This window comes from Athene cunicularia (genome assembly GCF_003259725.1).
Source record: "Athene cunicularia isolate RWA chromosome 8 unlocalized genomic scaffold, athCun1 chr8_part1, whole genome shotgun sequence".
Taxonomy (NCBI): Eukaryota; Metazoa; Chordata; class Aves; order Strigiformes; family Strigidae; genus Athene; species Athene cunicularia.
This window is the reverse complement of record NW_020799109.1, coordinates 32,635,760-32,657,652: the sequence shown is the minus strand read 5'-3', so window position 1 is coordinate 32,657,652 and position 21,893 is coordinate 32,635,760. Positions and strand designations below refer to the sequence as shown.

General features: G+C 37.5%; 1 protein-coding gene across 4 annotated transcripts in view; it reads left to right on the top strand.

Moving 5' to 3' along the window:
* The first annotated feature begins 2,144 nt into the window (after positions 1-2,144).
* Positions 2,145-21,893, top strand: part of SWT1 (SWT1, RNA endoribonuclease homolog) — a 40,695-nt gene continuing 20,946 nt past the window's right edge. For 2 of the 4 annotated variants that reach the window (XR_003398884.1, XM_026853373.1), the window contains exons 1-14: positions 2,145-2,210; positions 6,356-6,414; positions 7,974-8,706; positions 10,017-10,082; positions 10,211-10,267; positions 10,907-11,036; positions 11,188-11,289; positions 13,845-14,033; positions 14,627-14,720; positions 16,061-16,173; positions 17,011-17,162; positions 18,405-18,543; positions 19,641-19,786; positions 21,126-21,334. Coding sequence is in view for 2 of the 4 variants with exons in the window: in XM_026853373.1 (XP_026709174.1) it covers positions 2,145-2,210; positions 6,356-6,414; positions 7,974-8,706; positions 10,017-10,082; positions 10,211-10,267; positions 10,907-11,036; positions 11,188-11,289; positions 13,845-14,033; positions 14,627-14,720; positions 16,061-16,173; positions 17,011-17,162; positions 18,405-18,543; positions 19,641-19,786; positions 21,126-21,334 (2,255 nt within the window). In the remaining 2 variants the exon portion in view is untranslated. The other 2 variants (XR_003398885.1, XM_026853374.1) reach the window with 2 other exon arrangements.

The following is a 21,893-nucleotide window of genomic DNA, read 5'->3' as shown; positions in this document are numbered from 1 at the left end:
TGATTATGACTACGTGTGCTGTGAGAAAAACTGGTAAAAAATGTTACCAAAAAAAGTTACAAAAATGCATAGCAAGAGCCCAGCAGTGACCAAAGTCCACCAGAGTTGGTCAGCACCTTCAGAGCAAGTGTATAGGTTAAAATAGTTGAAAAAGACATGCGTGATGTACATACAATTTGTGGGTACATCTACATGAGGAGATAGCTTTCACACTAAATTATTACAGGAAGAGTGGAAAGCAGAAAAGGCGGCTACTACCGAAGCAAGATTGCAGGATTTTTAAAATGCTGGTCAGGAATCACGGATTAAGCACATAAGTAATAATGCTTCAAAGAGCCGAAATTATATGTATTTTTTTTTCATCAGGACCATTTCAACTGGAAGATTACGGTAGCAAATGACTGGCATCAATGGCACATTTGGCGCAGCTGGAAAACCAGCGCAACCAGTTTGAACGCATTTGGAGAAAAAACGGGAGGAGAAAGCACGTGGGTCGGAGCCGGCAAGGCACACACCGCATCCCCGCCCCCTCCGGCGGCCTGTAACGGGATCTCGTGGATCACGGTTCGAGAGAGTAAAAAGATCATAATCAGCAACAAAAATCTCCCCAAAGGGAGGACAGGGCGATGGTCTCGCTGTTTCAAAGCTCCTCCAGCACGGCGGGAGGCGCCGGGCCGCCGCGGGCAGCACGCGTGGCCCCGCCGTCTGCTCAATTCACAAAGTCGGTAAAACTGGAGGAAACCGCGCTGCGTTCACCTCGCAGAGGCTTCACGGCGGCGGGAGAAAGGGCCGGCACGAAGGAGGCTGCAGGCGCCCGGCTGTAAATTCAACCCCCCGCGGGGCTCGATCGGGGCGCTTCTCCCTCGCGCGCCGCCGCATGACCCCCGCCCGCCCTCGGCCCGTCCCGGGCACACAGGGGAAGAGCAGCAGAGCTCACCTCAGCGAGGGGCCCGGCTCAATGTCCTCAGTTGGTGGCAGTGAGGGGAGGTGCATCTAGAACTGGTGTAGACTTTAATGACTGTTTTAATGCTAGTGAGTCAGGCATTTGTAATTTGGAAATTGTTGTCCTTCAGTCGTTTGCATTTCACTTGCTAGTCCCACCAGGTAGGCATACAATTTCCTTTTCATGCAGTTCTTTCTGGTTGAGCAGTTCGTTTTGGGACTATTTCTGGCCCTCTAATCTGAACAGGTATTTCCTGGTGTATTTTCTCAACTTGTTTAACTGCTCAGACTAAAGACAGAAGTCAAGTAGTTGTAACAACTTGCAAGTAGATACCAGAGAACATCAAATCATGACATACCAGAACAAATATTTAAACCATAGAATGGTTTGGTTTGGAAGGGATCTTAAAGATCATCTAGTTCCAACCCCTCAACCCCATTCTGGCAGATCTATTTCCATGCTTTTAAGTTCATCACAAGTCTGTACTACAGACAGTGCCATCCTCTTCTGAACGTGAGCAACATCCTTCTCATCAGCGTCTATCAACAGATGATCCTGGAAATATTTGCGAAATCTACTCTTTGAAATCCTTGTGAAATCTGACCTAAGAGGCATCCCAACTCAGAGGGAGATACTGAGAGCTCAAAGGGTCTCACTTAGGATTGCTGTTTAGAGGACCTTGATATGATTGACTTTAGTATTTTTTATTTTGGCCACAATTCTTGTCAGGTACTTCTGGCATCTTCCAAAGCGGGCTACAATCCAGGCAGCAGGAGTTTTAGATATGGTTCCCAGGCAACAGGAGTTTCAGGTATGGTTAGGTAGTACCTCATATCTCAGCTCACTTCTCTTGTATAAAGGACAAGAAAGTGCCAGATCACCCCAACTCGCTGCACTTGTAACCAAGACAAGAGAGCAGTGTGTTGGCTGGCTTTGGCATAGCAATGTGGCTTGGGGCTGGAGGGAGGTCTGTACCACCACAATGACTAAATGTTAGGAGATGTTTGTCTGTATTAGTCTGGTATGTTTGTTTGCTCGTACGAAATATGTGTCTCTGGAGCAGATGGTAAAGTAATTGCCATCCTTTTTTTCTGTGAAGTTCTCTTCATAGTGAGATGTGAATAATTAACTGTGTTGAAATCTGCTGTGGATATGTAATGAGAAAGCAAAAGATGAGTTATTTTTTTCTTAGGATTTGAAGATGTCTAAAAAGAAACTGAAGAAATTAACTGGAAAGGAAGACTGTCTGGATGGCCATGATGACAAAGTAGGAACAGCTGTACTATTACTGTTACCATTATTTTAATTCGAACCCTCACATTCAAGAGAAGAGCATGAATTGTTTAGCAGTCTTGTGGTAGGAGGATGAATCAGGTTTAAAGGTGGGGTCATTAAGAACAGCAGGAGGCTTAAATTGTTCAGATAACTGCCAAGTTGTAGCTAGATAACTCTAGTTTGGTTTTTTTTTCCAGAGGCTATGAGTAGTGTGGGTATCAGAAAATAGGATACTTTTTTTTATGTTAGTCTGTCTTCCTGATTGAGGAAAGTTGAGCTTACAACTGTTACCAAGCCCACTATTGTTTTCCTGCATTGTGCTTCATCTTGGATTGTATATCTTAATTTTCTGATTAACCATGAATTTGCAGCATTTTAGCAAGCAACTCTCAAATACTTCCTTTTAACGTGGCCACAATTCTTCGTATACTCTGGTACATCTTGGTATCTAGTGAGTAAGCTTTCACTGAATTGCTTCTAAAATGCAGATGCTACAGGGGTGATAATCTTTCTGTGTAGATAATCTACTTTTGTGTAGTTTCCCATTCTTTTTCTGTTGCTTGTATCCCCTTCTGGGAAGTTATTTCTTGCCAGTACTGTAATATATATCCAGTAAATCAGTAGTTTAATAAATCCATACTTCAGTTTGCTAGATTTTTGTTCTTCCCTTGGATTTTGTAAGGTATATATGAAATGAGAGAACTTTTATAAATGTCTCAACAAATGTTTAGAAGTGTTTATTAATGTGATACAATGGCCTTATAAACTGATTTACATGTTAAAGCCTTTTGCTCATGTAGAAAATGTTGTTCAAAGCCAAATATTGAAACTTTTTTCTCCTGAATTTCTTATTATTATTCTTTTAACATAAATTTATCCCAAAGTGGTGTTTTTTAACTTCTGTAATACAAAGGCAAAAACTTGACTTAAAACCTTGTACTATAGCTGTATTGCCATTGCTAATGCCTATACCAGTTTGAAAAATACAGTTTTAACTGTTGCATGACTTCAGTCTGTTTGAGACAGTGTTAAATATGCAGACATTGAGCAGTGCGAGCAACAGTGGGAACATAAACTAATAATAGTAAATAGATAGGAAGCATCTGAATAGTAGCAAGTATTTCTTCAATGTGATTGCAGTAGGGATAAGAAGTATCTTCAGCTCTTACAGGTGAGAGTAAGTCGTTTAAGTAGAGTCATATTTAGGCATGATTATATAGGGGCTTTGGGTTCTTTCTTGTGTGGTGTAAGCATGACCAAATATTACAAGACTTTATGCCTGTTGGCTTTTAGCAGTTTGCTATATAAGTTCATGAGTATGAGTGAAAGGACATTTGTCACAGCATAAATTAGAACAGCTTTACACAGAGATGTCTGGAGGAGTCAGCACAGCTACCTCTTGGTGACATGGTCTGGATAACACCAGGTGATACGATAGCCATGGGTTTGTAAACAGAACACCTAAAACCAGTGTTAGGTGTTGGAAGTGTGAGTAGGGCAAACCAGTAAGAAATCTGCAAAAACATACATGACACAGTGCCCAGAATAAACACAGGACAGGACGAAGGTCCAGTGATCTGTGTCTGATGTGACGCCAAGGAGGAATGCGAAGCAGGGTGCAGGCTGCGTGGTCCCATTCTTTCACTTCAAGGACAGATTTATCTCCTGTTCTACTCGTTTCTCTTGAAAGATGATTTTTTTGTAGCAACCCCTTCCAACTCTGTGCCTCATCCTCCTTTCTTCCCCACACAAGACAGCTGCACCCCTCGCACCAAGTCGACCTTGCTTCTCATCCTCCCTCTTTTTTCCCCACAAAAACCAGCCATACCCCTTGGCGCCACAAAATTAATTATGTCATTATTCAAAAAATAATGACTTGACTGTGGTCCCACCCACTCACCCATACCTACTAAGATAAATAGCACCCCAAGTTTGTACCTAACGGGGAGGGACGATAATCTGACACCGAAGCGGGGACAGATTGATGGGTCTGTGCTCTCGCCTCCCCCGCCCAAAAAGGATCGCCTTTTGCTAAGATTCCCTTGGCTACACTGAGTGTATCCCCAGGAACTGTGTGGGTGTGATTGCAATCCTTTTTCTTTTGTGTAGTGTTGTAGGGCCAACCTGCAGTTTGTGCATTTATCGTAGGCAATCTTAAGGAATCTGTAGATGTTGCATGAAAATAAACCATACTATTTGTGAATCTGACTGCTGTTCTTGAATGCAACCAGACTTACAGTGTATGGGCTGCTTGGGCTGGGTTAGACCTATAGTGATGGCCCCCAACTGACATACCTATTAAGGGGTAAGTCCAGTTGCCCCTGGCCCCTCTAATCTCTGAGGACTGGCTAGAACGCAATGGGATTTATCTCTTATCAAATTTATTCTCACCCTAAGTGCAACAACCAGTCTGCTCCAGAAGTTCATTTGCCTCAAACTGATAATGCTAAGAGGAAACTAACTGTAAGAAAGTTTGCTTAAAACAGCCAAATTAAGTGAGAATCAGGGAATTATCAAGAAACTTGATAAAAGAAGGTGTTAAATTGAAAAGAAATGCTATAAACATCCTGAGAACTTGTGGTTCTAGGAGAGTAGGTCTTGAAGAGAGAAAGCAGTAACTGAGCAGCAGTCAAGCTGGGCTTGATACTGCCAGAATTGTCCCACAGCCTCCCTCTGCCTTGATGGAGAAGCTCCATGGCTGGAGCACATGCATTAGCGGGTTGTAGGAAGTGGCATGCGTGCACACACAGCTGGAGCACCCATGTCCTCAGCTGCATGTGTGTGGGTGCCAAAGCCTGTCATGGAGGGCTACGAGATTAAAACTTTCTGGTACCATCATTTTGTAATTGTCTGTTATTATATTTTTTTCCATTGTACTGCTAGTTTTGATCCAGAGTGTGCAGTTCACTGATTGCCAGTTAACTGAGTTGATAATAAACCAATGAAACAGTTCATTTCCTATCTGATTATAATCATATGAGTTGAATGGGTCTTCCTGTAGCAGGTTGCATTGATACAATTCTCAGTGGCAGCAGCCTTTAACAGTCTTCTGAGTTATGATTGCATTGGTTTTGCTGCAGTTACAACTCCACAACCAAACATGGGCAGAAGTTCTCAATTTTTTTTTAAATTCTTTAGGACTCCACTGGTTTCTGCAACCCTTTTATTTTTTAAGGAAGTACTTTCTATGTGGAAGTAAACTAGCTTAAGGCCTCATTAAGCCCTTGCAGGCCTCTCTAGCTAGGAAAATTAACTAGGTCACAGCAGTGATCTAATGGCCTCACAGAGTCAGCAAGACCCAATTACTGAAGGAGTGAATTATTTGTAATTTGTTATAATTTCTTATGTCCTTCTATAGTTTTGAGAAAACTAAAGCATATAACCCAAAAGTATATACAAATTAAGTGCTTTGTGGGACAGAGTTCATATCACCAGAATCTGTTGCTTTGCTGCTCTCGGTTCTTTCCCATAGCTGCATTAAAACTGCTTTCAGTTCTGACCTGATCAAAGTCACCTTCCAGTTATTCAGCAACATAAACGCGACGCAATTTGCAATATAGGTATGCCAAGCAGTGATATAACTTGCTTTGTAAACAAGGACTGTTCAGACTCTTTGGGGACTACCTTTACTCTTAAGGAGGCCTACATAACTGCAGTTTCACACTGTTCCACCTAATTACTAAATCTGATGAGAATAACACATCTTTTCCGCACAAAATCCTCCTATAGATGTATCCTCTCTTGGGCCTTACCTAAGGGATAGCTGGAAGTAATCTTCAGGTAACTTCCTTTTCCTTAAGGATTTTTATCAATATACAAAAATGTATATTTTACATACTAAATACTTGTAGAGTATATGAAACACATGAGTCGTAAATGTGTTTAATTAGTTGAGCTTTCTCTCTTTATAACCCAGAACTGTGTGCCACATTTTAATTTTTCCCCTTGTGATGTTATTAAATACAACAAAATCTAAATGCTAAATTATAGCAAGATATCTGGTTGCCTTTTTCAAAATTAACTTATTCAACATCATAGTGAATCCAGTATGAAATAATAGCTTGTTCTATCTTATGAAGGTTTTTTTTGACTGCAGTTTCCTTTATAATAAGCCCTTAAATTTTTTTCCTCTTTCAGAACTCTGAAGACACAAGAACTTATACACATATTATGAAAGGAGAGACAGAATTTCAGAGGTAAATTCTTGTTCTGTCATTAAATGGAACTACTTAAAAATAAAACAATCAGAGGCTTTTTTAAATACTGAATTTAAGACTTCAGTTTGACCTCTTCACCAAATAAAATAATGGTATTTTAACTGATGGCATTTCATTAATGAGTGGGAAGTTTGAGAACACAGGATTCAGAATTATTGTTTTTAACTCTAATGTATGCTACTACAGTTCAGATAAGGTAGGAATTATATCCTTCCAACACTGCTGTTATAAAAAGTTTTATATTTTTTTTTTGTCTTGAGCACTGCGTTGTTGGTCTGTATTTCACATGTTTTTGTAGCAAGAAAATGCTCCAGTGAAGTCTGGAGTATATTAAAGGTAGAAAGTTCAATGAAGAACTAGTTTCCTGTAGTCCTGAAATTATTGACTTCTGATGCTTGAAGTAATTGTTTCCAAGGCAAAGAAAGCAAAAGCAATCTTTCACCTTGAGTGTAGCAACTGTAAACAATATTTGGAAACTAATTCATGTAAAGTGAGAATGTTCGCATGAATCCTGAGATGGAAAAGCTTTTGATTGTTTCTTAACCATGACAAAATCTTGTTACTATTTCTCTCAGGCTGGAGTTGTAAATTGTAGGATGTTTAGCTGCATGTATACATGCTGTTAAGCACTGTTTGTTAGTACAGTATGATACAACCATAACACTATGCTTATGCCAAAACTGTACAGTCCAGTACCTCCCTCCTGACAGTGGCCAGTAGAGCTTGCATAGGAAGGAATATGTGAAACAAGACAAGTACAAAATGATTTTGCCTGTTGTTTACACCCTTCCAGCTTCTAAAAAACAGTTAGGGGTCTCCTAAGTCAGAAGTTGGAGGCCAGTCAGAGCATTTTAATTACCTGTCCTGGTTGAGTTTGTCAGATAGCCTTTACCTCTCTATCATTTTTGACAACACTGTTATAGAGTAGGATAGAAGCTTTCTTTGGATATTTTAAAGCTACTGTATGATAAAATTATCGAGTACTTTCTCTGCTGTTATAAGAAAGTTTCCTATTCAGTTTTCATATTGTTCATGATTTCTGTAGGATATTACTATATTCCCATCAATCATTCCTTTTCCAAGCTCTCCAGTCTGTTTATCCTGCACTGTTTGAACGCTGTGTGGTGTTTGGCACTGTGTGACCAAGCTGAGCTGCTGCACACTTGAATTTTAGGGCAATGAACCTCATGTGCCATTAAACTGCTCTTAAGACTTACCTGTGTGATAAGATGAAACGAAACTTTGTAGGGCATCTCTCAAACCAATAGCTAGTGAATGCAGAAAAAGCTTTTCCTTAATTTTATAAGCTAAAAAGCTAGGCAGCTAGGCAAAATGTAAGTAGAAAAAATGCTGTATCAAACAATTTTAAAGAACAGATGTTGCTGCAAGTTCTTATTTAAGAATATACCAAACTAGCACACATGCTTAGCTGTAAGTGCTTAAATCAAGGGCAGATTGGGGGGGCTTTGTGTTTATTTTTTTGTTCTTTTACATTACCTGAGCTAGATGACAATACTTCTTTTGTTATGTTTCTATAGATTCAAAATAGAGAAAGATGGGCAAGAGAAGAAGCAAGACCAAAGTTCTACCATTTCTCATGGCACTGATAGAAGATCCCAAGGAAAATCTCAAAATAGGAGCAAATCCACAGACAATTCTTTAATCCAAGATGAAAAGCAAAAGAGAATAGTTATCCAATTTAAAGCCAAAGAAATTAAACACAGGAAAAGTACACGCACTTCTGATGTAGTGACTACTAGCAAAGAAACTTATGATAAAGGTTTTGATGGTACAGAAGGAAAAAGACTCTGGCATAGCTTTGCAGTTCAGAGGCACAAGGCGCTGAAGAAAAAGACAGAGGAAGCTGAACTCTGCAAACTAAAGTTAAAAGCAGAACAAACTATGCTGGAAAAATTTAAGTCATATGTGTATGATTCACGTGTACCACATAAAAAGGCAGATGGATCAAAAAAACAGAGTGAAGATGTCAGAATTCCAAAAAAGTCATCTAACACCTCTACAAGGCCTTTCACCAAGAAGCCAAATACATTATCTAGGACTTGGGAAGAAGAATATGAAGAAGAATATAAGGAGTTTCGTAAGAAAGAACGGCATGGGAATAAACATACATCATCACACTATTCAACTGAAACACCGCGACGATGGGACTCTTGTAAATGGAAAAAACAGGATTCTGATACCAATGAAGCTACTGGTAATTTAGGGACTGAAGAAAGGGACTTTGAAGCCACAGCATTATGTTTTAAGCAGGTAATGAGAAACCAGTTCTTTTTATTATGCAGGTAGGTGTTTCGGGCTAGTTTCTGAATGGCAGTTTCTATATGCATACTGTCTTACAGATTTCAAACAGAATTGTGTTGCCAACTAGCTGGATTTTTCTGATTGCAATGTAAACCATGTTAAAATTCTGCTCTGCTAAATGGTTAAACAAACTAGAAGAATAAGTCTTGTGTATTAGGACTGTGTCTGCACGTATGCTTCCATAGCTTTGCTTGGCTGCTGGGCATGTGGAATGCTTCAATTTAGGTATAAATCAACAGAATTGACCTGACATGGTTGTATCATTTCTTGAATGAGTAAACTGAACCAATGAAAATTTGACTGCCAAACAGGTTCTCCTTGCTGGCAAAGTGATGCCAGGAGAACGGGTAGATCTGGGACTAAATTTGTACATTTTCTGCGGAACTTCATATTTGGTTGTAATTGTTTTGTTTCTGAGTTCTAGCCTAAACTGCACCTCAACTTTATCTTGAGTGTGGTTACTCTGTTGTTGTTCTCATTTAACATGCCTAGCAGTTTTGGAGATTTCAGTTCACGTTATGGTAGCATGATTGTTTTGTGCGTATGTGAAGATAGTAATTACATGTGGAATTGTTGAGGTTGGAAGGTACTTCTGGAAATTGTCTAGTCCAGCCCTCTTGCTCAGGTAGAGTCAGCTAGAGCGGGTTGCCCAGGTCTGTGGTCCAATCAGGCTTCTGAATATCTCTTAAGGATGGAGACTCCACAACCTCTCTGGGCAGCCTGTTTGAGCACCTTCACAAGTGGCTCTTTTAATGTTCAGATGGAATTTTCTGTGCTTCAGTTTGTGCCCATTCCCTCTTGTCCTGGCTCTGGGCACTGCTAAGAGTCTGGTTCCATCTTCTTTACACCCTCCTATCAGGTGTTTATAAACATGGATAAGACTCCCCCTTCTCTTCTCCAGGCCAAGCAATCCCAGCTGTTTCAGCCTCTTGTATGATATGCCCCAGTCCTTTAATGGTCTTAGCAACCCTTTGTACAATTCACTCCATTAAATTCATGCCTATCTTGTACTGGGAAACCCAGAGCAAGAATAACATAGTCACAAACCTACAAGACACTGGAAAAACAGGCTTACTGTGTAAACCAGTATATTTATTTTAAAAGAAGTCTATCCTTCTAAACCCTTTAGATGCTGCCTCATGGATATCAAAAATACGTTTTCTGTTACCTATTCACTTTACTTGGGAATACTCAGTGTTCTCTAAAAAGCACTCTAGAAGACTGATACATGTTCCATTTCTGTTCCTACTTGTTTCTAGAATGTTGAAGTACCATGCACGTCTGACTCCTACCAAGAAGCTGAGACCATAAAGTCTGTCCAAAAGGTTAGTGATATACTTGTTTAACACTAAAGAGCTATATTCCAAAACTCTTAACATGAGGATCACTTGTTCCTCAGTCTTCCTTGGTATTCTGTGATGTTGGTATGGGGTTTTGTAAATTCTTTCTACAGAGCCTTGAAGTCTTTCCACCCCTTCAAAACAGTCAGATCCCAGAAACAGACCAAGAGGTTAGTAATGCTTTAATTTAACCCTTCTAAGTTGTGTTAAAAACTCATGGCACTGAGGTTGTGTAGGTGGACAATTTCATGACCTTTCCTAGTATTTTACATTGTTGCCTTATGTCAACGTGCTCCACATGTCAAAAAATGTGGAGCATTTTTTTCAAATACTAAACAAACTTGCTAAAGTACAGCTAATTGGGAACTTCCTGAGATGGAAGAATTGCCTTTCTGTTATTCTCTGCAATGTAGGGGGCCTTCGTATTTGCTTATATACTCTAGCTATCTTGTTTTCTATCCTCTAACGTTCAAATTGGAAAAGAGATGGGTTTTTCATAAGAAGCATCTGTCAGGAAATTTGCAGTCAGCGTAGCAAAAAATGGAACGAAGTTATTGTGTACCAGATAGAAAGCTCATAGACAAATCTTCATTGTAGACCATATTTTAGATATCTTTTGTGGACTACTTATAGTGGAGGATATGCAGAAGGTCCTCCTTTATATTTCCTGTACCAACTTAAAATTTCTCATGCTTGTTTTTAGTCGGTTTTAACACAACAGCATTAATGTGATGGTATCTTTTTTGGGAACAATTCAGAAGTGATTACTTGCAATTGATTTCATATATGCAATTTTTTATTAATTGTAGATGCAGATAGTTGAAGATTTGCATGTTGCTCGTGTTCAGAAGAGCATGGCACTGTCTGTAGCACAGACTTGTGGAGAACTTACAAGTATGGAAATAGATCTGCCAGAACAGGATTTAAATATTTCTGCTGGTATGTCATGATGTTCTTTGGTATCTACTTGCAACTAGTTATTGCAGTTGGTTAAGGATCTGAGTAGAGAGTACACAACTGATTTTATTTTTTTTTTCACAACTGGGTTGGGTTTTTTCTCTTTTTTTTATTTTTTTTTTCCCCCCCCCAGAGGCCTTCACTTCTGGTCTGAACATATTGGTCGTGATTGACACAAATATAATGATTAGTCACCTTGAGTTTGTCAGATCCCTGAAATCTGAGGATATACCAGGTATGTGAATACATGGTGATAAATAAGACATTTTAAGAAAAAACAAATGTTGTAAGAACTTCAGGCTATGTGAAGAAATAGAAACCTGGGCTTCTTTAAAAGGCAGCAGGTTTCATATAGAGGCAGAAGGCTCACACTTAAGAGGCTGATTCTTAGGGGAAGTTCAGCTATGCATGTAGAACCCACTATGCTTATACCTACAGAGAATCAATGTTCCCAGGAATGTGCATGAATTCTTAGAGATAAATAAGTCTTACCTATTGTAAAAACAAACTTTTAAGCATTTAATCCATTACTAATGGTAATGATATTTTCTAATCTCTTTAGCATTTTCCTTGTAGTCTAAAAAGTCTAAAAACTTTTAAAATCTGATAAGCAGTCATTATTTATTTCTGTCTTGGTCACAGAATTCATGAAATGTGTGAGCAATTTCTCAGGAATTCAGGGTGCAGACTCTGGCTTTAATGTTTGGCTTTAATATGCTGTGAAGCTTTTAGTGATTTAATGTTAGCAGGATTGGGATCATGTGTGTCTGTTGTTGGTAGACATATTTGGTATCTATCAGAATACTTAGGGTGCTTTGATGCTTTCAGCTAAGGAATACACTTATTCTGGCCACCTGGACAATAACTTTAATAAGGGCATGAGTAATTTTCAAGAATGTGTCAGACTATTTCTCTCTCCCATACTAGGAGTGGTGTTGCATTGGGATGTCTCTTTTAGAATATTGCATTGGTGTTGCATTGGCACGGGATGCCTTTTGTTTTTTGTTTTTTTTTTTAAGAATATTGCAGGTCCCAGTGTTTCTTGTCCTGCACCAGACCCATTATGTACAGAAGACTGCTGATTCCTTACCTAGTTATTACAAAGCAGATGGATATCAATGCATTTTTTCAAAATTGTATTCTTATAATGAACATGAGAAAGAAACTGGTTGAAGTATTTGTCATGGGTAGATGTCACATATGAGTGATTTAGATCACTTAATGAATCACTGTCAAAGGTATTAGTAAAAGTGATTTTAACATGAATTTGTAAAAGTACGACTTAACAAAGTTTGGTAGTAAGTGTGACAGTGGTTTAACAAGATTCAAAGACAAGATTCACTTGATATTTACTGCATAGAGGACAGAGTCGGACAAAACTGTCAGGGAGACCCTCCTGTTGAGTCATGAGGTTCAGAATGGACTCCCTTGCTTTCTAAACTCCTTCTCAGAGGAGTGTACGTGCAGCTGATTCCATTCCTAGTCCCAGATTTGCACAATGGTTTGCATCTAATAGTTACAAATGGTAAGGAAAACCATCTGTTGAGTTACTACATCAATTAATGTTGTGGAGGCTTGCAAAATTAACTTAGGTTTTATAAGCTCTAAGGAATTGTGTTCTAATCAAAAATCATTTAATACTTTGACAATATCAGCAAACCATAGGTTCAGGATGTAAGATGGGTTAATTACTGCCCGACCAATTTAAGAATTCTCAAGTTTTAGAAAAAATGACCCAAAATGTGCAAATCTCACCTAAAAGATGAGGGCTCTCAATCTTGAGGAGTTACCTCAGGCAACATCCCAACCCAAGGAGAGAGTCCCTGACTGCAGACGCGTGCTCCAAGGAGGACTGGTGCCATTTCTCCTCTGGAGGGACTCCATTTGTACCCTAGTTGATTCTGATCTGTGGTCAAAATATGGTCACATTTGTCCATGTTGGCTGAGGGTCTGAGCCTTCGACCAAAGTGTGGATCTAAACAATAGCCAGCTGTGCAACCCTATTGTGACCAAAATCAGCAGATGTTGTGGTTATCTGAGTCTGTCCAAAGTCAGCAGATATTTGTCAGAACTAGCACATATTTTTATATTTCGCTGGAGACCGAAGTCAGCAGATGTTTTTATATTTCACTGGAGTTAGCAAATCTGGTGGCTCAACAGTCAGGGGTGGGTGCACCTGCCACAGTGGACCAAGAGAACAGTCATTATGTTTCTGATTTACCATTTATTTCATATATAATAGTTTTAAAATTCAGACCCTACTTACATACAAATAAATCCATGGTGCAATATCCATACTTCCTGTTCCTGGCATGGAATGCTGGTTGTCAGTTATTGCAAACCATTGCTCTGTTTATTTGATGACTATCATGGCACAGTGACTGTTGTGGTCATTCAGGTATTTTCAGGCTGTTATTTCAGCTGCTGTTACCTTGCTTCAACATCTTACAGTGAGTGTGTGACAAGGTAATTGCTGTAAATTTATAATATTGCTACACACTGTTGTCAGAGTATTCTGTTGATTAAAATTGTGTCTTCCTTTTTTTCACCTAATGTTGTCATTTTTACACAGTACCAACGTAATGCCGGTTTGAGGTTAGGTTAGAGGGAACTTGGCCTTTTCAGTTTATTTTTTAACGCTAGATACTCTTGAGCATGGAAAACTGCTGGCAGGATAGATATGTGAACTTAAATATGATATTTGAATTAAAAGTTATCTATCTGTAGTTTTCATGGCTCTTCACAATGTCTTTCTTTTGTGGTTGTGTTCTTTTTTTCTTTTCATTCCAGGTGTTGGCAAACTTGCATTAATAATTCCCTGGGTCGTTCTACAAGAGTTGGACAACTTGAAGAAGGGGAAAATGTTGCAGCATGTTCGGGACAAAGCTATCCCTGCAGTCCAGTTCATCTACATGTGTCTCAAAAAACAAGATTCAAAATTGTGGGGGCAATCCATGCAGCTTGCTTCTCAAAAACTGTGTAATATGTTTGCGATTAGTTTGTTTTGGGTACTTAATCCTTGCAGTTCACCTAGTGTGAACCTTAGCACTATATTTTTTGTTTACTACAGTCTTCACTCTGATTAAAACTCTTTGTTTACTACAGTCTTCACTATAATTAAAATTAGCTAATAGTTTACAGCAGCCTTCAGAGCCTATCCAAGGATGCAAATACCTTATTCAGATTAGTGCTTTGTTCACTATTGTTTTGTCAATTGTTTCTCACTTTTAGCTACATCTGTTGCTAAGTGGGGGATTATTTAATGAAAATTCATCTGGTTACTTCTATCTATGAGCTAAGGATATGTTGTGTGCTTTTACTTTTCACTCAGTCATCACAAAATCTAACATAGTCAAATTTATATGTGTCTCACTTGACATTTTCTGGCAAACCATAGTGGTTTGAGTGGAGTAGTACCTTCGAATTCAAAGCGCAGATTTGTGTTTGGATTACACTTCTGTGTCATTGTTTGGGGAGTATTAAACTTAAAATCAGTTCCATGACAACACTGAGGTCTTTCTTAAGTTGAGTTACTTCTGAACATGTCAGCACTGTCTTAACTAAATTTGCAGATGGCCTGAGTGACGAGAACAATGATGATCGTGTTTTACAATGTTGTCTTCAGTATCAGAACCTCTTTCCTCAAGCTGTTGTCATACTCTGCACGTGAGTTCCTGTGTGGTTTTAGGTCTCTGATGAGGTCTAAGTTAGACTCATGCTAAATACACTATTTTCCAATCATACTGTAAAATGAGGAGCTGTGTCTGAAGTAAGCTTTGTGAAGAGCAATTACCCTCTTAAAAGCTAGAGTAGAAGGATATAATAAAACAAAGATTGTAGACTTAATCATCTTTATGTGCTTGAGGCCTGAAGTAGAATTAAGGTTAATCAGTATTCAATTTTAAGACTTTTTGAAGCATAGCTTTCTGAGATTTTACTTCACTTTCTCATAAAAAGTGTTACTGGACTTACAAAATAGGAAAAAAAAATCATTAATGATTGAGATCCAGTTACTTTGTTTCTGCTCACCTGTTTTGTAACAGTGATAAATATTGTCAGGGGTTAATCTTAGACAGAAGGCAGAGATAGATTTGCCTCTCTGGTTTGGTGAGGATGAGATGCATTGAAGGTTGATCTTGGAGGGTGGAGATAGGTTTGCCTTTGTTTTTTGAGGATAACAGCTGACTTCTGAGTATTGATTCTCAATTTTATACAAGACACATGAATCTAGTTTTTAAAGGGCTAATATTCCTCGACGAGTACTGTAAACAGCTTGCTTTGGTCTTTGCTAGAACTATTTCCTGCACAGTTTCAGTAAGTGGAGTTAAGACAGCAGGCATCAGTTGGTTTGTTTAAGTTGACGTGTGGACTGAGTTGCTGCTGAAAATACTCTTTCAATCACAATATTGGTAGGGCTGTTGATAGTAATTTTGGGTTTCTCTGAGTAAAGAACAAGAGGTGACTTCAGAAGTGCTTTTAATCTGAAAATCCATTTATCTTTTATTGATATAAGCAATGAGAATTTTTGAGAAAGTACTAGGAGCCAACTTTGTACTGCATCTTTACAGTAGTTCTGCTGAAGCTGTGTATACGTCAGGGTGGCATCTGAGGCAACGATTTGGCTAGCAGAACAATGAAAAAGGGTGTAGAAAATGAGAATTTATTATAAATAAGAAACTATTGTCTTGGGATTATTTCCTTGTTTGCATTCTAAGATCATAGCAACTAGACATCACTGCTGTAGTATTTATAGCTGTTTTCTTCTTAAAGCAAACCTAGAACCTGAAACATTTTTCAGTATGTTTCTTTTTTTTTTTTCAGAATAGATGCTTTACTTAATTTTCTGGTTTAATTTTTTGAACTGCTTCTAAATGCTTGAGAAAAAACCCTTCATATATAATGCACAGGAAATAGGCTTACCAAAGACAGTTTTTCAGTGTGTTGCTTTTATTACGTACTATGTAGTAATATCAGTTTTATGTCAATAATTAGTTCTCTTTTCCTAGGGATGATAAAAATTTATGTAGTAAAGCCATTGTGAGTGAGGTCAAGGCATTCTGCAAAGCTGATCTGGTTACTGCTCTACAGAATCTGAACGTAAACAGGCACCAGAACTGTGGTGAGCTACAACAGTCAAAATGCGATAAATTTGTTTAATGTGCATGTATACATCTGCTGGTTTTGAGACCCATAGCAATCAGTGTAGGAGCGGGAGAATAGTTTCTACTATAACTTCAGCTTTCATATACTTTAAATTCTTAGGAATGCTTTTTGTTTGGATCAGATTTTTTTTTTAAAGGTTTTCTGAAAGTTTGAGACCTTTATTAAAACATCTGTCTCTTAGAGTTCTAGGAAATTCAAATAGGACACATTTTTTTTTTCTATAAAGAAAAACAGAATGCATTTCCTGTGTTTATAGTAATTTAAAAGGTATTCTGAATATTTTAGGACTGAGAAGGGGCTTTTCCATTTGAGCCAGTTTGGGTCCTCTTCTTAGTAATTGTAAAATTCAGTATGCTGAGATCACTCCTTAGGTTTTATGCTAATACTTTTACCTTCATCCCAGACAGTAGAACTTTATTCTTGGCTTCCCTGTTAATTTTTCCAAAGATACAAATACTGCTTACAGTATTAAGAAGTGATCTTCTTATACTTGCTGATAACCCCCCTGGCTGGTATAATCTAAGTTATTTAAGGAAAAAAGAAATGTGGAGTAAGATCACAAATGAATAATGCTCTGGGAAAATTAATCTTCTTGGTTAGTAGCTCATAATTAAAAATATCCACAGTACAAGTGGGTATAACTAGAAATACTTGATACCTAATTAGATGTAGTCCATCTGCTTTATAACATAAAGTGCAGTCTGTATTTATGGGGCAGGTTATTTGTGTACTAATACAAGTTAGGTATAGAAATGGTTACAATAAGTAACTTTTATTGTCATCGGTTTGACAGATACAGAGTTGAAGAAAACAGAAGGAGGTGATGTTGGTCCTACTGCACGATTCCCAAATATACTTCCAGACCTTGAAAAGAACTTAGGAGAAGCTTTATCTTGTATTTTGGAGACTGAAATGAAAATTGCGTTTGGAAACCTATGGATGGAGGTGGTTTCTTATGTCATCTTGCTTCATATTTCAAGTATTAAGAGGTTTAAATGTCCTTGGTATTTTAATCATATTAGTACCTGTGCTAAGATAGATAGCTAAGTCATCTGGTTCACTAACAGTAAACAGTTTAGTGTTCAGTTTAACTATTTTATATTATAACCAGGTTATACTATTTGGCAGTACACAGTCTTTTAATAATGATGGTAACAGAGATGCTGGCTGCTCAGTGTGAATTTTCAGAAGTTTCTGTGTTGCCTTAAATTTCTATTTCGTCTTTTCTAGTATGGTTAAATCACTGCATTGTGAAGACATCCCTCAAGAAATGTATTCCATCGTGCTTTAGATAATGTTGAGGCACTGTTGTTGCAAGCGCTTCTTTCCCATCAGAACAGAGCCTTTTAGACACTACCTGGATAAAATCGCTCTTGGCTACACTGTAGATACAGAATTACAATGATGTTATTGAGAACCTCAAACATTCAGTTTTTCAAAAGTATTGTTAGCAGAAAATAATTACTCATGTACAAGGCACTTCCAAATCATCCATTCTTTATTTTTTAGATCCTATTTTATAGCTGGTAAGGGTTAGTTAGAAGTTTAAGTTTATTGCAGATAAACCTATGTGGTTTTCAAAAATTAAAAAACAATATCATTTGTATGGGATGACTGTAGTCCCACAAGATAGAGCTTTGATTAGCTGTTAAGGTTTAGGCACTTCCAATTAACTTAGTTGATTCCTGTTAACATCTTTCCAAACTCTGGTTTTGCGTGGTAGTAAAAAATTTCAATTTTATTGCAAAATGCACATATTACTTCATTTATATATAGTCGCATCTGGGAAAACTCTGTTTATTTTTACTTTTTTAACAATACTGGAAAATCAAAGGCATACTTACTGTTGTTCTGGCTTTTGTACACAAGTAATACATTAAATCATTTCAAGGGATAACTAAAGACTATTTAGAATGTTTGACGAAAGGGGAACCAAAAATCATGAAAAAGTTGAAAGATTATTATTGTACACTGAACGCTTCTACATGAGCATCTGTTTAACCCAAATTAAATATTTTTTAATAAACTTGTTAAATCTGAGTATGGCCTTATTTCTGAGGAATCACTGGAATTCTTCTCCAACAAGCACAAACCATAACATTATTGAAGATTAGAGCAGTTGTGAAATGTATCGGAATATGTCTGTACTAAAGTCAGCCTTTGAATTTATAACATATTATCTTTCAGATACTGTATCTGAAGCCACCATGGACATTAGCAAACTTGCTGAAGTGTTATAAAAAACATTGGATGGCTGTTTTTGGTTATGTTGTGCCAAGGAGTTTACTTTCAGCCATTGAATGTCTTGATAAACACCTTTGTACAGGTGAGAGTCTCCGAGAGTGATTAATTAACTTGTTAAAAGCCTCACTGTTCTGGTTTTACTAGTTACACAAGTAGATACTTTGTAAAGGCATGTATCCTGTATGTTTAAATAGTAAGTTCTATGCTCTTCTGATCTCTTATTTCAGTTTAAGATTATCCAAATGGAGCTATACCTTGAACAGTCTTTATCTATTTTTGTATTGATCTACAATTTATTCCCCAGATGAGTGACAGAATTCCAGCACTGTTTTTGTAGCCTTTAAAGCCAAAATTGAGTTGAAATTGATGAGCTATGAGCTTCTTTTAAAAGAAGAAAAAGGAAGCTTGTTGAGATCAAGTCTGTCCAGTCTGTGGTCCCAGATAGCCTAAATATCACCTGTAAAAATAATGAAAATTATTTTGGAAATGTTTCTTTCATTTTTTTTTTGTTTTTTTAATTCAGGATTCTGCTGGCTTTTTTCTATTTTTTTTTATACAAAGACAATAAAAGCAAATGTATGGACACTGTCAGGTGTGTAGGAATCTTTCACACATCTTTATATAATATACATATAATGAATATATGTATATTAATGGTCTCCAGAGTCTCTGAACTATTTTTAAAAAGCAAGTAATCTTTCTCCCTCCTATGCCACCATGTTATGTGTGGCCAAATTATCTGCATTTGCCAAATAAATTATGGAGAAGACTGCTTAATGTGGTAGATGAGGGCAGGGAGTTTTGTTTTCAAAAAAACCCCACAAAGAGCCCCCAAGCCCATTTAATTTATTTAAAGACATCTTTAAGAGTATGATTTTAACACATATATCTCTTTTGGGATATTGCTGTTCTGCAGAATAATTTTTAGTTATGCCAGTTGATCTTCTAGATCCTGGAATAAATTTGGAAGTCTTGATTAAGTAGTGAGAAATTTTGACCTGACATGTTTCTCCTGAGACTGTTTTATCTAACATTTCTGAACCATTTTCAAGGCTTTTTATGTGCTTCATTTAATTCAGATATTTGAATATCATATTTGCCTCCTAAGATTGATAACTCCTAGGATCTAATACTTCTTTTTTTTTTTTTTTTTCCCCCATATTAATGTCTAAATATCAGGTAAACCAATTGACACCTCAATGGTATGTATTTTGCTCCAGGAATCAAAAAAAATACTCCATGCTTTCAGCTCAAGGTCAGACTATAATGGTGTACTTCCTCAGGCTTATGCTGAAGTGAATAAGCTATACCAAACATTTACAGAGGTAAGGGGAGCTTTAGTATTTGTTCACCTAACATCATCTTGAAGTTGCTCCATGTTCATATTAAAAATTTGGCTTATATTTATAAATTGTTCTCAATAAATTCAACAAATTATTGCTGTAAATGTTGTTGCTAGAGGGTTTTCAAAATTAATAGATGTCAAATTTAACTTTTATTTTCATGTAGTAAATTTGTGCACTTATGTATGTGCTTGGTAGACTTTTTTTAATTCCCCTAATATAAAGGTGTTAGTATTGGGATGGTAATTGAAAACCATCATTTAGCTGCTTTCAGGAAAAATATCTTAGTTTTCTATTGCATTTTTAGCGGATTGAAAAGGGTCTTAAAGATTCAAATTGTTGTTTCTACTTCTGATATCGATCCAATACTGCTATTCCTAGGTGTGCTGTTTCAGCTTTCATTGTCTTAGTAGCTCTGGTGCTACATGTGAAGAAAGGACTCACTTGTATCATGCTTTGTGATAATTAATGGGGGGTGTCTTGACACCTTTTGTGTTTTGAGAAGTATGTCTTTACTTGCAGCTTATCTCTTGAGTTGCTGTGGAAAAAATTTCAGTGTCTTGCTTTGTGGTTACTGTATGTAATGGCATAAAATGGAATAATGAGCATGGATAACTTGAAGCATTTCTATATATGGGAAAGAATACAGGTCAGAATATCTGAAAAAATTCTTTTCAGTTTTGGAGAAAGCTGAAAGGAGAAGGAAGAAGGTGGTCAAGGAGAAAAAAGATGATCTGGGGAGTCTTCATTGTCTACTGTGCTGTAGCTTCTGTGTGTTGTCGTCAGCCACTTGGCCCACAGTTCTGTGAACGGTGCTGCCATAAGAAGCAGCCTTTCTGTCTGAAAAATTGTTTTCTCCTGCCCTTGTCCTGACAGGTGTTTGACTTCACAGAGAACTGCCCTTATACAGCCCAGGTTGTGCCAGATCAGTTTCAGTTTAACCTGGACACATTTTTCTGAACCATTTTACTAAATGAGTAGATGAATACTTTGTGCTGTTGCAGAGGACGGTGTGCCATCCAGTCATGGGATAGGGAGTAAGAGTAAGAAGCAGTTCTCGTTTATATCAGCTTACCATGCCTGCAAAGCTTTGGCATAGGGTTTCCCATTGCTTCAGTTTCCCCTCTGTAGAAATACCAATATACATATAGAAGAAAGACTGAGAGAAGCTTTAGAGACAGAGACAAGAGTAAAGGTGGTTATGACTAGAAGAGTCTGGCCTTGCTTTTTTGAGCATTGCTTTTAAAAAAATTAAGAAGTGTTCAACTTTAAGTTAGGAACCAAATACATTCATTATTTGTTTGCTAAACTGTTTTATAAGGTGAGGTCAGACAGTGAGCAGGATTTATCAGAAGACATCATGGTTCTTTCAGAAAATGCTGTGTGTGAAAAAATGGAAGCAATGACACCAAATCTGCAAAGCTCTGAAGAAAAAAAGCCACATCCAAGCTTTCACGTAGCTCAGGAAAACAGACACCAGGAAATCTGGTCAGTCCTTGAAGGTGTATGGAATACAATAAACTTGTACAGGTATGGTGTGCTAAAGAAGTTCACACTACATACTCTTACATAATTTTCAAACAAATGCACTTTAAAAATTGCTTTTTTTCCCTATTTTAGAGAAGAAGCTATTAGTAATTAATGAAATTTGACAATAAAAAAATCATACAACTTGTCAGTCAAAGAAGTTAGGAGCATGCAAATTGTTCTGTGTATGCGGTTAGTGACCTGTCTAGTCTACTGCTCTTTTTCTGTACAGTGGCTGAAATACGTTGCCTTAGAGAATAGTGTTGAAAATGCTGTACAAGCCACAAATGTTGGACATCCATGGAAATCTCTATCTTTATCCATAAAAAAGAGGCATTCAAGTTCTAAGTTTTGATATGGTTATTTTCTTTTCAAATCACGTGAAGGTATACTAGCTTATGCAATATTATTTACTTTTTTAACCTTTAATCAATCTGAAATATATTTTCATGTTAAGCAAAATCATTCACTCTAAAATTCAAATGCAGAATCTAGTGATGAATTTCCTTTCTCATATAAACTCATAATGGCAGGAAATTATGCCCCCTCTCCATCTAGATGT